Source organism: Camelina sativa, chromosome 3, assembly GCF_030686135.1.
Source record: "Camelina sativa cultivar CO46 ecotype springtype chromosome 3, ASM3068613v1".
NCBI lineage: Eukaryota > Viridiplantae > Streptophyta > Magnoliopsida > Brassicales > Brassicaceae > Camelina > Camelina sativa.
This window is the reverse complement of record NC_141882.1, coordinates 10,877,871-10,894,703: the sequence shown is the minus strand read 5'-3', so window position 1 is coordinate 10,894,703 and position 16,833 is coordinate 10,877,871. Positions and strand designations below refer to the sequence as shown.

Genomic DNA, 16,833 nt, shown 5'->3' with positions numbered 1-16,833 from the left:
TCTTCCTGGGTTTTTGGTTGTCCTCGACGTACCAATTCTTACAGCCTCACCTACATCTGGTTGGGAAGCCTCTTCCTTGATCAGCAATACCGATTACAATCGATTCACTCACTCTCAGTTTCTCGACACTCACTCTTCGAGAGAAGAAGAAGAACAAAAACCCTAAATTCAATTTATCCCCAATTTGATTTAACCCCAATTCGATTCAATTTTAATTTTTAACCCCAAATTACAAATGACGTCGTTTTGTTTTTGAAACAACACACGCAAAAAGAACAAAACGACGTCGTTTTGTTCACCCGTAATGCCATATCGTCGTCTGAGTCAGCACCGTTAATCCACCATTTGACTCCGTTAAAACGGCTGTTGAAATTTACCACATTAGGAACAGTTTGGGTAGAGAATTTGAATTTAAATTGAGTTTGGGTTGTTATTTACTGAAGGTTAGAGTTTAAATATAGAAAAATGTTTCAGAAATAGTTGGGGTGGATTTTGGCCGTTTTCCCCCAAGTCCACACCTAACTTTGCTGCCTTATTCTAAAATTCTAATCCTAATCGTAATGACACTTCTAAATTCAGTTTGACCTGTTTGATTTTAGCAACGTTGTTTTCAAATCTGATCATATGATAGTATGATACCTTCAGATTTATATATATATATATATATATCTTTTAACATACAGAGAGATACGAAATATCGCCACTATTTTTTACATTGTATTAAAAACAACTAGTAGGCTAAAAAACCAAACTGAAAAAGGATTAGTTGAGAGTTGAGAGTTGAGACTAGCTATATTGAGTAACAATATTCTCCATGTGACGTCTCAATCGTGAGATCGCGACAATATATATTATACGAGAGCAGTAAAAAATCTTATCGTTTACCTTCAGAGACTGAGAGCAGCAGTGAGTGACGCAAACCATAGGGAACTAATTAAATACTAGCATTCACTTCTTCAATATATACTCCAAGTTGAGGTTTTTTTTTTTGTAGAACCCACACATCAAAATCCGTTGGTTGTTATTAATCCACGTGGCAAAATCTTAAGGGTTTTCGAATCAGAATCAAATTCATATCTAAAATTCCCCAATAAAGGATTGACCTTTTAAAGCCCTTCAGCGTGTGTTGTTGGTCGTCTCTGTTTCTCTCTCTCTCTCTCTCTCTCGGCGACTACTAGCTTCTTCTACCCGGCGATAGATTATTCCGTCTTCTTCGTCTCGAAAGTTTCGGTTTTTTCGTATTCCTGTTAGTATAGCTGATTCGCTGTCGATTTCAATTCGGCAGCCATGAGCTCGGTTTTGCAGGTAGAGTTAAAAAAAGATATCTGTTTCTAAATTTTTAGTTTTTGGGATTTGTTGTGGAAGCTAATTATGGGGTTTTTTTTTTACGATTGATGGGTTTTGTTAGGGTTTTACCAAGTCACTCGCTATGACGTTTGTCTCTGAGATTGGTGACAAGACGTTCTTCGCTGCTGCTGTAAGTGTTGTGTTTGTTCCCTCTTCCTTCGTTAATAGTTTTTTTGTAACTTTGTTTGAGTTGGAAGAAGAAAAAGTCAATTGCTTTTTCTATTGAGTTTGATTCTGTTCTGAAACAATTTTGGAAGGGGGAGTCATGAATCGAATCCCAAATTCTGGTATCCTTAGATCCTTTGTTCTTCGAGCAAGCTCATGAACCAGTCTGTAGCTTTTATATTGCCATTCAGTTTCGTATTGGTTTTGTTAGTTTTGAATCTTTAACAGTCTCCTTGAGGGTGTATGATACTTCTGTTGCTTGCAAAAGCTTATGATCTCTTTCCCTTGATCAGATTTTGGCGATGCGTTATCCTAGGAGGCTTGTGTTGGCTGGCTGTCTATCGGCTTTGATTGTAAGTTTTTCTGAGTCCTTTTGTTTTTTTTTACTATTGGTTTCATTGAATTTTCTTCTAGATTTAGAATCTCATATCTTTGCTAATTGTTAGGTTATGACTATCCTCTCTGCTACTCTTGGATGGGCTGCTCCAAATCTGGTATATGGTTTTTGACTTGTGGTGTAATGCTTATTGCGTAAACTCTGTTTGTAGTTTGAATATAAGCCTTTTGCATGATGAATTTCCCAAACTCTTACTAAATGCTGATTCAAACCCTCACTTGCAGATCTCACGCAAATGGACTCATCACATTACAACGTTGTTGTTCTTTGGGTTTGGACTTTGGTCTTTATGGGACGGTTTTAAACAAGGAGGAGGGTAATAATTCTTCATTATATTTTGATATCATTAGGATTTGACGTTCAAGAAATTCAAGGTATCTGATTCTACTTTGTTCGCAGGGGTTCGGAAGAATTGGCTGAAGTCGAAGCCGAACTGGTTTGTTTTGTCTTTCTGCATGTCACTATCACGTTTAGATAAATGTATTTTGTGGTTTGACTTTCTTGTGTTTGATTATAGGATGCTGATTTGAAAGCTACTGGTAAAACTACTAAAGACAGCAGTAAGGTATGGAACTAAAACAATAAAGATCACAGACTGCGTATGGGAAATGTATGTGCTAAGTTTTCAAACCATTTGTTGTCTTTGTAGGGTGAAGATGAAAGCAAAAAGCAGAAAAGGCCGTTCCTCACACAATTCTTCTCTCCAATCTTTCTTAAGGTAAAGAAAAAGATCCTCTCTGAAATTTTCTCACAACAGCAGTAGACTTTTCTGGATTAGTTTCATATTCCCCCTTATCTTCTTGTAGGCGTTTTCGATTAACTTCTTTGGAGAATGGGGTGACAAGAGTCAGGTACCTTTTTGCTTACTCTATCGATTCAATCTAAATGTTTCGCATGCTCACCAATCACCATAACTCTTTTGTCTAGCTTGCCACAATTGGTTTGGCTGCAGATGAAAATCCACTCGGAGTGGTCCTTGGCGGAGTTGTGTAAGTTCCGCTGTAAAACTGTTACATCCGTCTTGTTTTGTGTTCGCATCACAATATGTTTAGCTGACTTATCTTGTGGTTTATATAGGGCACAATTTTTGTGCACCACTGCTGCTGTGATTGGAGGAAAGAGCTTAGCGTCTCAGATATCCGAACGAATAGTAAGTATTTCTCATTATCCCTTTCTACATTTGAGGTATAAGACTCATCATAAGTTAAAACTCTGGGTGGTCTAATGTTGTTTCAGGTTGCTCTTTCTGGTGGAATGCTTTTCATCATTTTTGGCATCCAATCGTATCTTACTTCTATTGAGGCCTAAATGCTTCTTTATGGTATGATTCTGAATCCTAATATATTTCTTATATTCATTTGGACAATAGTGTTCTGTCCCTTCTTACTCTATTGTTCTCGTGAAAATAAATGCAGGTTTATAGGGAGAGATGACGACGAAGAATGTCACCAGCCATAGTTTCTTAGATATTTAATCTTTTCATATTAAACTTTTACACTAGTGATTACAAAACAAATCTCCAAGATTGTCTTACAGTGAAAATATTGAAATTGGCTGAAACAGCCACCGGACTTCAATAAAGTTTTTGGTGATCAGTGTTATATTCTTTTCTTATTTTCCGAATCATGTGGATTTTGAAGTTGTGTGTGAATGCATACGAAGAGAAACCCATATAATATGTAACAACAGTATGCACGAATTTTATGAAACAATATGTTGTTGTTACTGTCAAAAACACAAAATTATTGGAAGAATATAAAATACTAAAGAGGCTATGTGCAACTAGTAATATATATGTCTTATTGAATATAAGTAGCAGATTATACATCTCTCTCTAACTCGATCCGCACGACCATTTTAGATGATTTATTCCTACACTTTTATAATTAGATGATCCAATGATCAACAACTTAGTGTATCTATATAATTAAGATCTAATCATTAAGCGTAGAAACTATAAGTAGAAGAATCTGCAATGATGTTCCTCAGTCCTCCAATTGTTGACGCCAACATTATGAACACTCCTACGAAAATGGAGATCTGACCAAGATATATATAAGATCAATTCCCTAGACAATAGGACATAGTTCATTCTCATTATATACATGAATGAAAAAAAATGTAAATATAGATGCTTACCCAATTGATGAACCAGGTCATGCTGAATCTTTTTGGTTTCTTGATGATAAGCCACATTATACTTGGGAGCTGCATCGTCATCATCGATTGTTATATTCATAACACTGAACTGTCATATAGTCTAATGATACGTCTCATAATGAAAGATTCAAAAGAAGAGAAAGTGGACTTACGAAGAAGGAAGTAGGTGCAAAACCAAATCCTCCAAAGAACCCTAGAAGGTCTCCAAAGAATGGGAAGCTCACTCCAACAAACAATGTAAATGCTGAAGTTCAAATCATAAAGATTCAATTTATAAATAGACACACTTATATATATCAATATATCATGATGAACAAAAAGTAAAGTCTTACCAACATAAGTAGTCCGAGTGAAAAACCTCAGAACAACTCCATGCTTAAAACCAAATTTGTTAACCATCATTCTCTCCAAAAGATCAAAGACAGGCATAGCAAACACTTGGTAGCTACCAATAACGTGGACAACAACCATGAGATTAGCAGTAGCAATGAGCCAGGCTGGTCTCTGTAAATTCATCAGCACATTGTCGTCAACGTCTTGACCAAAGGCCCAATAGCAGATTAGAGCCACCGGAAAATAGCAAATGGCGTTGACCAAGTAAGCTCCGACCACGCCTTGCCACATGGGTACTTTTGATGGTCTCTCAGGAGTAGAAGGCATCGTGGCTTGAATCTCTAGAGCCACAGCGTGGCCGGCGAAAGCAAAGGAGATCTGACCCAAGGCGTTAAAGACTCGGAACGTGAAGTCACTCGGATTCGTGGCCTTGTAATCGTAGCTCACGTCAGGCATTCTTCCATGTGCTATACTTCCTCCCCACGCTATCGTCGAGTAGCTACAGTACGTACATAACAAATTTCACAATGTCTCATCAGTCTTGACCTAGTTAAGAATTGTTGTTTTCAAAAGATCCACATTAATTTCAAATACAAACTGGACTAAATCATTCTAGGATAATGAATTTAGCCCGTATGAACTTGGTGGTTTGCCTTTGAGGATATAACTCTAGTCCAATTATTTTGGCTTTTGGTATAGTGTTTTGAATTTGATAAAAACAAAATGGTAATATAGTTCTATTTTTTTTGTTTTGTTTTGTGTGTTATAACAGTTTCGTTACTATAAAGTTAATATTATTCCAAAACCGAAAACATTATGATCTACTAACGAATTATTGCACTATGGTAAAAATAATAATTTGATGATAAGGTGGTGAGAGTGACCAGAGGGACATGACGGCGGCGGCCAAGGAAACACCGGCAACAGAGTTGAAGTTAGGAAGCTGGGAGAGGAGGAAGTGGACTCCACTGAAGCCGAGGATCCAGTACGACTGTCGTACCGGAGTGCAGGTGGAACACGTGATATCTACGAACTGCTTCAAGCACTTGCCTCCTGTAACCATGTACACGATGTTGCAGCCGACCTGGACGATGAGCTGCTGCGGAAGCACGATCCACGGGCCGAGCTTGGGACCAAAAGCGTATCGGCCTAGATCGATATACCGGTCAAAACGGGTTCCTGGTACGCACTCATGGAGCTGCACCATTTGCCACATCGTGTTTAAGGTCAGTCCCCATGTCATTGCCAACACCAACGTCCCTGGTCCCCTGTTTTCACCACACATCACATAATTTTTATTTAAAAAAACAAGCAAAAAAAGCACTTTGCTTTAACTATTTGCATGTTCTATGAATCTTCTTTTATCTCAATTTAATTGCAACTAGTTCATAATAATAACAGCTTCAAGTGACATATGTTTACGGGTGTTTAAAAAAAATAACTTTACTAGAAAGATCAGAAATGTGAAGTTCCATTTACTTGCATGTGTTCATTTTAAACAGTTAGTGGCAAACTAAATTAGTCTTTTTGGTTGTATTTATCAATTAGGTTGATCGCTTGAAATACAAAACATAAAAACATAATTTAGGGCATAAGGTTGGTAATATATATGATTGAAGAGAGAGTACTACCATCCTAGGTAAGCCATGGCATAAGGGAGGCTAAGGACTCCGGCGCCGATCATAGCGGTGACAGTGTGGAAGGTGGAGTACCACCACTTGGCTGGCCGTGTTGGATCTCCCCCCGTCCATTTCTCGCCGGACTTCTGGTCAGTTTCCTACAAACACAAATCAACTTATACGAAAAAAGAAAGAACAAAAAAAAAGTATAGAATGAGATCAGGTGAAAGATGTATGGAGAAATACCTTAGAAGGAGAAACCGGAGAAGTAGAGACCATTGTGTATATTTTTTGGTTTGCAGTGTAGTGAGACGATCTCAATTTCCCTAAAAATGTGGACAACTCTGAGCTTTTAAGTACTGTTTTTGAGTTTTTATATTTCTAAATAAAAAATTTGAAGGAATTTTTCTTTAAGATCTCACCTAAATTTAAATTAATGTCACTTGTTGGCCTTTTTTTTTTTCCCGGCTTATTTTTTATGTCGGATGCTCATGTAAAGGAACTTTAATTTTTCCGCACTGTGATCATTTAAAAGTTGAGAAGTTGATCAAATTTTTGAAACGTGTAAACTGTCAAATCCAAGTAATGTGTAAAAACTGAAATATCATAAAATATTGTTACCATTGTACTAAACAATTATAAGTAAATTCACCAACGTGAGATTTCTGTTAATATATATATCTTCATATATTTCTGTCGACCAATATTTTTGTAATTTTCTTCTGTCTGTGTCATATTGCCAACAATAGTTTCTTACCATTTTACGTTTGTCATGTAGTGCTATGATTGATTATAGCACTATAAGAGCATGATTACTGGAAATTACTCTCATGGTTTCTCTTGTAATTGGGGCCCAAAAACTTAATAAAAAACTTATTTTTCAGTCGATTAAGAAGAGTATCGATTCTGTGGGAAGGAATTAAGGAACGGCAGTAGCAACGCTACGTGGCTTATTCTGATTCGTTTATGCGTAAATATAAAAGAAATTTTTTTTTTAATCTATTTTTTTCTTTCTTTCTTCCTTGACCCCCTATCTCTCTCTTCTCTGTCGATCCAAACGGCGAATCGAAGCCGATTCATCTAGAGACCGGAAAAATCAATGATTCACCTCGAATCCTTTGATTTTTCTGGCTAAAACTGGAGGCTTGTTGGTCTAAGGAGCTATGGGATGCAATCTTCACTCACAAATTCGGTAAAAAATTTCTCCTTTTCTTCACTCACAGATTCGGTAAAACTGGAGACTTGTTGGTCTAAGGAGCTAAGGAGCTATGGGATGCAATCTGAACTCTCTCAAAGACGGTAAAAGATTTCTCCTTTTCTTCCCCAGAATTTGAAAAATTGATGATTTTGCTTGGTTTTGTAAATCGAGGGTTTTAGTATTCTTCTTACTGATTGTGATCTACCCTTATTCCCATATCAGATTCATGCTTGATTATGATTCGTGATACCAATTTAAAGATTGAAACTTTGGAAATTTGGGTGTACTTGTAGAAGTCTTGTTGTCTTATTAGTTGGGATTGATCTATTTGCACAAAGGTCTCGCCTTTGATTAGTGCTTTTGTATGATTGTTTGTAATGTATGGTGTAAAGCTATGATAACATTAGGTTTGTTCAGTACTTAGACCTCAGCTTTGCTTTTGGTACAGATTTGGAATGGAAACTGATCTATGTAGGCTCCGCAAAAGATTAAACTTATGATCAGCTTCTCGAGAGTGTTCTTGTAGGGCCTGTTAATGTTGGCAACTACCGGTTCGTTTTGCAGGTAACATATGTGTTTGTGTTTACAAGTCGCTGCTTTTGTTGTAATTCACTGTTTCTCAGTACTTTATTTTGTTGGTTGTTTCCTTTGTTGAATTAGGATTCTAGTTTTATGTGATGCAGTAGTGAACTTGTGCGTAGAGAACTTGACCTCTCTGCTAAAGAATTGCAAGTATTTTGCATTCACAACTATTTAAATGTGATCCAGTGTTCTCTCTAAATGATCATATCGCATGTTTGGATATAATAAACAGACTATGATTAATTCTAATTGCAGGGTCTTGATGGTTCATGGATCCGCGGATGAGGTTATACCCCTGGAAGATGCCAAGGAGTTTGCAAAGATCATACCCAACCACAAGCTGGAGATTGTGGAAGGAGCTGATCATTGTTATACCAAACATCTAAGTCAACTAGGTACAACAGTTTTGGAGTTCATAAAGACAGTCATTGTGACCAACTAGTTTTTTTTCCCTTCCCTTTAAAGTAATGTTCATGATGCGTAATACATTTTCCACACTGAGTCCGCAGTTTTTGGGTTTAAGAATAATGGTAACCAAAATACATTTTCCATATTATTATTTAAATGCATGAGTAACATTTTTTGGATTCTTTAGTAATAGGGTGATTTTGCTTAAGTTCTCTTAGAGTTGTTTTGATTAATTTAGTATTAATTATATAATTATTTAATATGAGAGTAACTTAGAGAGTACCTACCACTAATGATGGTCTAACATCAAAAGGGTAAAACGCAACCAACAAAAGACAATCCGTCATAATCTCAAACATTTAGCACTTTAAGAATAATTAAACTCTTCGTTACGGTATATTAATTTGTGACATTTACCATTGTAATAAGTAATTTACTTACCAAATTGACTATGAATTATTAGCAGAATGAAAGCTATAAGAAAATAATTAAAAAAGAGTTATGTAGCCCAACAATCCACCCACAAAAAAGAATTAAAGTGTCCCTATTTAGACAATCTCAGTTCCCTATATAAAAAAGTAGGAAAAACTGAAAATCAGCTTTTTCAGTTTTTCATATACTACAATCAAATTTGCATCTTTGCTTTTTACATATCCCACTTAATGGTGCATTACTCACAAGTCTAAGCTTATGAGAATTTTTAAAACAAATCATAGAAAAAGTTGAGTGCTGGCATTTTCTTGCTTTCACTCTCTCATCTTTTAAGAAAAGGGCCTTTGGTTATATATTGTTTCCCCATGATTCGATGAAGAAAGATCTACGGGTGCGATGAATCGTATCATAATGGCTTAGAATTGGTACAAGTTTTATCAAATTTTTATGTGCCACGTGAATGGGACCCCTCCACTCCACCTCTCTCAAGAAACCTACCTCGATTCGGACAATGAACGAGAGCTTTTAGCTTAAGAGTGGAGAAGAGCAGTCATGTTTGTTGTCTTTGATTTCAAAAATAAAAAAACAGTCGATTTCGATTTAGTGCGCGTCGTAGTTACTACGTCTTATCAATCTGTAAATCAATAATTTTTAAGTGTTCCGTCTTTATGTTTCTAGACAACAACAACTTATCAAATAAATAGTTTTGGTCAATCTATTTAGGGATATTCAAAGATTGTTATGATCAAACAGTAAGATTGTTCCAAATTCTACTTAATGACTTTATTGACTTTATCGGTACTAAAACAAAACAAGATCTGTTTCAAAGACAAGAAACAAACAAACAGACAAAACACCTACAACATGATAAGCATTTTTGTGCCAAGACTTGAACCAGTAGAGATAGGGTTTGGTGTGAGCAAATTATCAATGACAACTGGAATATGGAAAAATGAAAATTGCTTTGTGGTGATACTTTAAATGTTTTACGATAATCATAAATCCTAGTTCAATGATGTAATTTCGAGTAATAGTTTTCTAATGCAATATGCAGTTTAAAAAAGGTGTATATTTGTTACTTTTTTTTACGGCAAAAAGGTTCAAGGTGTATATTTGTTGGAAAAAAAAAATGGTATATTTTTACCGTAAACCTGCAAACAAACACAGAGTCCAATCTGAAATGGTATTGATCCTTTATTTCCTTGTTGTCAATCAGATAAAAAAGAAAGGAAGCTAAGGTCGGAGCAGCTTCTCGACACCACAAACAAAATAGAAACCATCCACTTCTTTTTTCTTCTATTTATCTAAAGTAAGAAACAAAGTAGTTTGGGTGATAAAAAACAAAATAGTTTTTTGGGTGCTGTAGCTAATGGTCAGACCCATAATAGGGATGTCATTTTCAGGCTCAAGAGAAGAGAGAGAGAGAGAGAGAGAGAGAGAGAGAGAGAGAGAGAGAGAGAGAGAGGACAACTTAACAGTTTAAAATCGAGTTGACCAAAGAAGAAAGAAATAATTGTATTTATGATGAATCTAATTAGCCCTGAAGATGATGAATCATTATTTATCCCATGAAGCCAGCTCCTGGCATGTTAGACTGCCCTGAACCACTTTGTTGTGATCTACCTGGGGCTTGAGCAAAAGCTTGACCACCCATTACCATCTGTTGAGGCTGCTGCTGTTGCTGCATCTGATTCAGTGGCGAGTTCTGTTGCTGCATCTGGTTTAGGGGAGATGTCTGCTGCTGTTGCTGCTGTTGCTGCTGATGATGGTGTTGAAGCTGTGTCAACTGATGCTGCTGCTGTTGTTGTTGTTGTTGTTGTTGTTGCTGCTGCTGCTGCTGATGATGTTGGAGCTGAGACAATTGATGCTGCTGCTGCTGGAGTTGTGGCATCTGTTGCTGCTGGTGCTGTTGTTGTTGTTGCTGGAGTTGTGGCATCTGTTGCTGTTGGTGGTGTTGTTGTTGTTGCTGCTGCTGCTGCTGGTGGATCTGCTGTTGTTGTTGGAGCTGTTGTTGCTGCTGCTGCTGCTGATTTGGAATTTGTGGTTTAAACACAACCATATCCTGGGCGAAACCAACACAAAATACAAAACAAAACTCAAGAGTCACTTAGAAAATGGGTATACATGTGAATTAGACACCTTAGTAGGTAAATTTGGTGTTTCCTTACCCCTGGAAAAAGCATTCCTATCAAGCGGCAAGCCTTGTCAGAGACAGAGAGCAGCAGCGTCTGTGATGGCAACTGGATAACTGCACACTGCACTTCGGAAAATGACAAAGTTATCATATACAAATTCCACAAGAGGTAAGTACGAAGATGAAAATAATATGGCACACGATTAGGCAATCAACAAGTGTAGGAGTCGTAAAGAGTATGGTGAACATAGCAAGAGATTTGATAGTTCATGCAGAAAAAGTTTACAGATGCAGTTCAACATTTGTGATAAATTTTGAACAATACTCACAAGCTTCTTATCCTGAAGTTGTCCTAAGAACCCATGTTGACTCATGGCCCGAAACACAAGGAAGTCAGCTTTGCCAACATATTGCCTGATGCAATGTCAGGTAAAACAATTAGTGGCACGAAAACAACATCCACCCATGACCCAGTTGGAATAAGGAAGGCTAAAGCAAGAAGACATTACTTGTTATTCATATGATCCTGGGATATGAGACGAACAATCTGCATCGTTGGTGGCCAATTTGCTGCCAACCTGGGGAGATGCACAAAAAGAGAAAGCAAAACTTATTTTAGCAGCTAACATATCATTCCTCAATGATAGACTGCTCTTTGACGAGGGTTAATAAGGAAGCAGTTTCGAACTTACGTATCAGAGGCAGAAGCACTTCGGTAACCCTGTCAAATAAAAATAAAAACGATTTTCCCATCTAATTAGGAGCAACTAAACAAAACTATAGAAAAGGGAGGTGTGCTTTAAGCATTAAGCAAGCGTGTGATCCCCGAAAAGACACAAAGGGGAAAAAATGCATAGTCAGTCCCCCTAAACACACCTCAAGTCTGGTGATAAGAACAGGCTGCCCTTGTCTTTGACCAGATAAATTTCCCTACATGAATTTGAAAATGTAAGTTAAGTTAGCAGTTAGCATAAGACCACCGCTATTGCAGACAAAGTAAAAAGACATTACCTCCCAGACTTTTACATATTTGGATTGTGAAGTCTGCAGAGCCCCAGACGATGGCTGTGACAACTGCATATTAGAAGCTGAACTGTTATTGCCACCAAGTTGTTGTATTGCTGATTGCGTTTGTTGAGCAACTCCTGGAGTAGGCATCATTCCCCCTGTTCCAGACGAGAGATTTCCTTGACCGAGACCACTCATCATGTTCTGGTTCATGGAAATTCCACCTTGCATCATTTGTGGTCCAGAATGATTTCCTTGGCTCATCCCTTGCATCGGTTGTGAAACACCAAGGTTTGACGTTGTTTGAGGACTAAAGGCATTATTAGTACCCGGGCTTTGTCCTGTTTGTGCAGATCCCATTAGTGCACCTGAACTAGCCATTGAAGTAATTCCCTGCTGTCCAGATGAAAACACAGTTTGTGAAGGAGGCAAAGATGTAGCCATTCCTGTTGATATCATATTTGACATATGCATTGCAACCGCACTTTGCCCAACCGAGGAGGCTGCACCTGCCAGAGCTGCAGAGCTCATGACTTGTCGCACTTGAGAAAGATTATTAAGCAGATTTACATTGGCTCCACCAGAAGGACCAGCACGCAATGGTGGCGTCATTCCACTCACCACCACAGGCTTAATATCTGGTGCATTCTCGGTGTTGGTGACCATATCTTGGGAAACTGGTGATGCTGAAGATGTTTGAATTGAAGGAATTGCTTGTGTAGCAGGCCGAGCAACAGACGGGATATGGGGAAAACTTGGAACTGGTGCCATAGAAGTTACAGTGCTAGGCTCCTGCAATTTAATCCCAAAAGTCCAATTAACAAGCTCTGTATACTTCTGTGATGCTATGTTATCTAATAAGTTGATTGCGTATATAATATTATATCAACTTTTAAATGGGATATTCATATGAGCTTAATACTAAATCAATTTAGTAATATATAAAATATATGTTATGTCTTATCAAGCACCATCGAATGAACTTACAATTCATTTCAGTTTATATCTAGTATACAATTCGTATAAAACAAACATGGGTTAGTTGCCAATAAAGCTACCTCCTCCAACTGACTAAAAAGATCAAATAGACTTACAACTTTCACAGTAGCAGTTGGAACTGATCCAACAGAAACTGGTTGCCGATTCAAAATAGGTCCATTGGCTGAAAAATCATACAAAATTAGATCTTCACATAGAGAAATCAAGATAGTTGAACTTAAAAAAAGGCTGTTATCAGTAGAAGAACCTGATGTCACAGGAGCAGGAGGTTGGCCAGTGACTGGAAGAGATGGAGCAGCAGTGGCCCTGTCCACTTTCACAGGACTCTGGGTCTGTGGCAAATTTGCAGCAGAATGACTTAAGGCAGCACGTGCCTCCACAAAATTCTCTGAGATCAGGACAAGATAGAATGGGTTCTTAACCGTATCCATTGACAAGTCCGCACTTTGTGGATTGAGCTTTCCCTGCATATATAACAGTATAGAACAAGCTTTTACCAGTCTATAGCATTGAAAATAAAGACAGCCTTTGAAAGAGCTAGCTGACAAAAACAGTTATGATAGCTGCACATCTAGTGAATTGCAAATAGATACGCAGTCTCACCGCATTGTATAGTGCTCTAATCTTGGGAAGCTGCTTTGGACACACAACAGACAAAGAAACAGAACACTGCACAGAAATATGGCAGGTTAGTGATTCCCAATTAAAAGGAGTAATTGTAGCAAGTCCTGTTCCATGAGGAAATCATTAAAAAAAGTACCTTAGCAAAATATGAAGCAACTGTTTCAGCATCTGATAAACGACTTTCAGATTGTGCATCACCATTGTCATTCCGTTCCACATTTTGCACTCGTGGACGATATACAGGTGTCGGCAATGTGTGAGGGTTGCTAGCTGTGATTAGGATACAGTGCCTTTTAAGATCATTACTTGGTTGAGCTTGGCCGGAAGGAGGAGGAAACATCTGTGTCATGAAGTCAGAAGAAAATTGTGAGGTTTAAGGATCCGAAATATCGCTGACAGAAGTACCACCATATACAATGACAGCCATGGAAGAAAAATAAAAATTTCATTAGGAAGGTAAAATTAGTCAAAAGTGGCTTCAAGGACAGAGGCCCAACATGTATTTCTAGTTGTGTCACAGATGACAAAAGATCAAGTTTCCTACCATCAATGCTTCGGCAAGCCCTTCGGCTGTAGCAACTTCATTGAAACCACCACCACCAAATTGTATGGACGAAAGCCAATGCAAGAAAATATCAACATCTCTTGTCCAGCCACTCCGTTGTACCAAGCAAGCTAAAAAGAACGAAATATAAGAACAACATAATCAAATTAAACGATAATAACCAGGACCATGAAAAGCAACCAAACAATGTTTTTATTTGGACATCACGAAAATGGAGCACAATACATACCGCAGTATGAGCCATGAGAATTGAAGATCACCAGTGATAGCTCAACAGTAGAAGCAGGATTCCTCTGCAAGTTTAGTGAATATATAAAGACTCATCAACAATCGAATCAGACATATGAAACTGTCTACTAGCTCCCCTAATTTTTTGTGACACAATGATTTGAGTTGTTAAATAATTAACGTACAAAAATATATTCTTTATACAAGTTTGCTCAAAAACATTGAATGATTGTTTGCCCAAGAATGAAAATTTGAGTTTGCTCAAAAACGAGGATGAGTCAGATACAGTACCTCTCCATTTAACTCACTGCCACAAAAAGACCTGGACAAACGCAAAGAATGCATTAACAGATGATGTAATCGAAACTTTAACATAAAAAAAAAATTAAAAAACAAATGTCAGGCAGCGATCTTAGTAATTCAAGTGGTGCACGATCCAGGATAAATATTTTCGCAAGTCTCAACATACTGAAACAAAAAATCTATCGATCTAATTTTCAGAAAGAAGGGAGCATGTGATGCAACAAGAAGCAGGGAACCAATAGAAAAATTAATCTGAAAGTTTGGTAAAGGTAAGCAGGTTTTCAAAAGAGTTTGATCTCCATAGACCTATCAACAAGGACAACAAGCTGCTTAATAGTCACTGATCTAACCTATGTTCTCAATATCCACGAAAAAAGAATTAATCCAATCCATAGAAAATGTACAAGTAAATACAAAATTATTGTTACTCAACCAACCATCAGGAGAAGCTGTCAAAAGCGATTACTATTCCAACTATCTTATGCTGTGATCTTAACCAGGCGAAGAGGATAAGTGTAAGTTTATTTGTATGAAATAGAAAAGTCAGCTTTTTCCTTCTGATGGGCTCACTAATCACCATATATTCTCTAGCTTTAGGAATACATCAACAATATGGAATCTCGCTGGCAGAGTTTGCTTAGTGGATATTAATTATCAAACAGTATGAATACTGGCATAGTGAATTCTCTGTAACCACATCTTTAACACAATTCTACCTGATGAAAGAAAGAAACAAGTAACTCTATTGCCTAGTGGATGCTTCGTATCGAAAACAAGATCCTCACACAGAATCAAAACGAATGTAGGGGGGATCATAAGTTAGGGTTAAGTGATTGCTGAAACACAGAAGCAAAAATTCAGAATAAATCAAGAAAAGGTCAATAAAATAAACACAGTAATCATCACTCAAACGCGATGAACAATAACAACAACAAAAATCGCAGCAGATGATTAAAAACAAACAAAGGTTTCGATCTAATCAGAATTGAAATGAAGGCATGATTTGAGAACGGAATCAACTAAGGGGGAAAAAAAAAAAGAAGAAAAACCTGATGATTTTGTGGAGATAGTCGGAGACGATGGTTTGCCAATAAGGACCCAACGCGGCGGTACCTTCAGCAACGACGATCAGCTGTTTCACCTCCGACGACGACGACATAGTAGTAGAAGCGTTGTGAAATCAAAACAAAAGACTCTCTCTCTGACTCTCTCTCTCGCCTTGGAATTGTGATGATGAGCCTAACGATTGATTTTTATTCGCCGCAGCAACAAAAAAAAAAAAAAAAAAAAAAGATCTCTCCTCTCCTCCTCTGTCCTGGAGAATTCGCTTTGTGTTCTTATGAATTTTTTCCCTTCTTCTTCTTCTCCGCCCTGCAGAGAAACAAATAAAAAGAGAAGATTTGACACAAATATTTTTGGGATTGGGAAAAATAGAAAATGTGATTATACAAAGACTTGGTCGTTCGAATTTTGGTTCAATTTTGTTCTTTTTCTTTTTTGTGCAATTTTTTGGAAAATAAATTTAAATTGGGAAATGAAATTAATATGATTAGATTATTTAACTTTTATGAAATTCTAATATACCATCTGCGGCATTAATGCAGATTTTCTTGTGAAGAATAGTGTGGGAGAGGTTGGTTCATCCCATCCTAGAATGGTCAAAGCAAAGAAAATGGAAATAGTATATTTGGTTTATGTAAATTTTGTTTTTTACGTCTTCCAGCTTAATAAAGTTCACTGATTTTGTACTACCTAATGGTGGGATAAACCAACTAGATTGACTCTGATTAGAACCGGGATATATTATAATCTTATCTGACCATTCTAATTAATGGGTTGGTTTATCAAGCAAATTAGCAGTTGATATAAGTTTTATACTTCTTTGTTATATACGTACTAATGTACTATGTTCTTTGTCATACTTGTTACAATATTGTGTTTTTATATAATAAAATATTTTTTCGTTCTTAGATTTTTCTTTTTAAATAAGCATTTTGTATAGTCAAATTCCGCCGGACTAAAGCTGGATCTTCACTCTTCAAGGTTTGTTTCCCCATTCAAAACACTCGACCTTTTTAGTGGGTTCATGTCTTTTACTTTTTTTTTTGTAGTAGCAAAAATCTTTAGCCATCTTCTGCTCAACTTTATTCTCTCTGTTTTGAGTTTTGGGGTTCAATACTTCACCATTAATTTAGACTATTATCAAGTCCAAAGGCTAAAAGCTTCCTCATCCAACTTTTTACTTGGTAGACGTTCATGGTATTCTGTCAGATATTTTTATTTGATTTTTTCCGTCTTAAGAACTTCATTTGAAAGTTTATTCCAAGGCTA

General features: G+C 37.1%; 3 protein-coding genes and 1 long non-coding RNA gene across 6 annotated transcripts; 2 read left to right on the top strand and 2 right to left on the bottom strand.

The window, feature by feature from the left end:
• Nucleotides 1–1,056: 1,056 nt before the first annotated feature.
• LOC104776690 (GDT1-like protein 4) lies at nt 1,057–3,510 on the top strand. The gene is made up of 13 exons (XM_010500797.2): nt 1,057–1,305; nt 1,409–1,477; nt 1,806–1,865; nt 1,959–2,006; nt 2,134–2,225; nt 2,309–2,345; nt 2,427–2,474; nt 2,559–2,627; nt 2,716–2,760; nt 2,837–2,898; nt 2,987–3,059; nt 3,146–3,230; nt 3,325–3,510. Exons 1-12 carry the CDS (start codon nt 1,288–1,290, stop codon nt 3,215–3,217), a joined length of 693 nt encoding a protein of 230 aa, XP_010499099.1. The 5' UTR covers nt 1,057–1,287; the 3' UTR covers nt 3,218–3,230; nt 3,325–3,510.
• Nucleotides 3,511–3,684: 174 nt separating this feature from the next.
• LOC104778881 (lysine histidine transporter-like 6) lies at nt 3,685–6,481 on the bottom strand. 2 transcript variants are annotated; one of them, XM_087502670.1, is made up of 8 exons: nt 6,444–6,481; nt 6,268–6,347; nt 6,034–6,179; nt 5,287–5,670; nt 4,402–4,901; nt 4,222–4,313; nt 4,049–4,117; nt 3,685–3,949 (listed from the first exon to the last, which is right to left on the bottom strand). In XM_087502670.1, exons 2-8 carry the CDS (start codon nt 6,298–6,300, stop codon nt 3,851–3,853), a joined length of 1,323 nt encoding a protein of 440 aa, XP_087358796.1. In that variant the 5' UTR covers nt 6,301–6,347; nt 6,444–6,481; the 3' UTR covers nt 3,685–3,850. The 2 variants fall into 2 exon arrangements, with proteins under 2 accessions (XP_087358796.1, XP_087358789.1); XM_087502663.1 differs by having other exon boundaries at nt 6,034–6,167; nt 6,444–6,477.
• A 561-nt stretch (nt 6,482–7,042) lies between these two features.
• Nucleotides 7,043–8,357, top strand: LOC147946759 (uncharacterized). The gene is made up of 3 exons (XR_015586857.1): nt 7,043–7,320; nt 7,668–7,783; nt 8,057–8,357. It is a non-coding gene; the product is annotated as an uncharacterized LOC147946759 (long non-coding RNA).
• Nucleotides 8,358–9,911: 1,554 nt separating this feature from the next.
• On the bottom strand, nt 9,912–16,195 carry LOC104776689 (mediator of RNA polymerase II transcription subunit 25). Of its 2 annotated transcripts, XM_087502652.1 has the most exons (16): nt 16,087–16,195; nt 15,552–15,873; nt 14,491–14,521; nt 14,201–14,264; nt 13,951–14,081; nt 13,543–13,746; nt 13,386–13,451; nt 13,030–13,246; nt 12,878–12,945; nt 11,787–12,575; nt 11,652–11,705; nt 11,468–11,496; nt 11,285–11,353; nt 11,105–11,189; nt 10,810–10,896; nt 9,912–10,703 (listed from the first exon to the last, which is right to left on the bottom strand). In XM_087502652.1, the coding sequence occupies exons 2-16, from the start codon at nt 15,659–15,661 to the stop codon at nt 10,203–10,205; spliced, it is 2,505 nt and encodes an 834-aa protein (XP_087358778.1). In that variant the 5' UTR covers nt 15,662–15,873; nt 16,087–16,195; the 3' UTR covers nt 9,912–10,202. The 2 variants fall into 2 exon arrangements, with proteins under 2 accessions (XP_087358778.1, XP_087358770.1); XM_087502644.1 differs by lacking the exon at nt 16,087–16,195 and having other exon boundaries at nt 15,552–16,053.
• Nucleotides 16,196–16,833: the final 638 nt, after the last annotated feature.

Excerpts from the sequence above, each read along its gene's own strand:
- LOC104776690 (XM_010500797.2), top strand. Across the intron at positions 2,475-2,558 it reads CTACTAAAGACAGCAGTAAG|GGTGAAGATGAAAGCAAAAA; the intron begins GTATGGAACTAA and ends TTGTCTTTGTAG. Across the intron at positions 3,060-3,145 it reads CTCAGATATCCGAACGAATA|GTTGCTCTTTCTGGTGGAAT; the intron begins GTAAGTATTTCT and ends ATGTTGTTTCAG.
- LOC104778881 (XM_087502670.1), bottom strand. The coding sequence starts at position 6,300 with ATGGTCTCTACTTCTCCGGTTTCTCCTTCTAAG. Across the intron at positions 4,902-5,286 it reads GCCGCCGTCATGTCCCTCTG|CTACTCGACGATAGCGTGGG; the intron begins GTCACTCTCACC and ends TACGTACTGTAG. Across the intron at positions 3,950-4,048 it reads TGACCTGGTTCATCAATTGG|ATCTCCATTTTCGTAGGAGT; the intron begins GTAAGCATCTAT and ends TATCTTGGTCAG.
- LOC104776689 (XM_087502652.1), bottom strand. The coding sequence starts at position 15,661 with ATGTCGTCGTCGTCGGAGGTGAAACAGCTGATCGTCGTTGCTGAAGGT. Across the intron at positions 14,522-15,551 it reads TATCTCCACAAAATCATCAG|GTCTTTTTGTGGCAGTGAGT; the intron begins GTTTTTCTTCTT and ends GCGTTTGTCCAG. Across the intron at positions 11,497-11,651 it reads TTCTTATCACCAGACTTGAG|GGTTACCGAAGTGCTTCTGC; the intron begins GTGTGTTTAGGG and ends TTTATTTGACAG.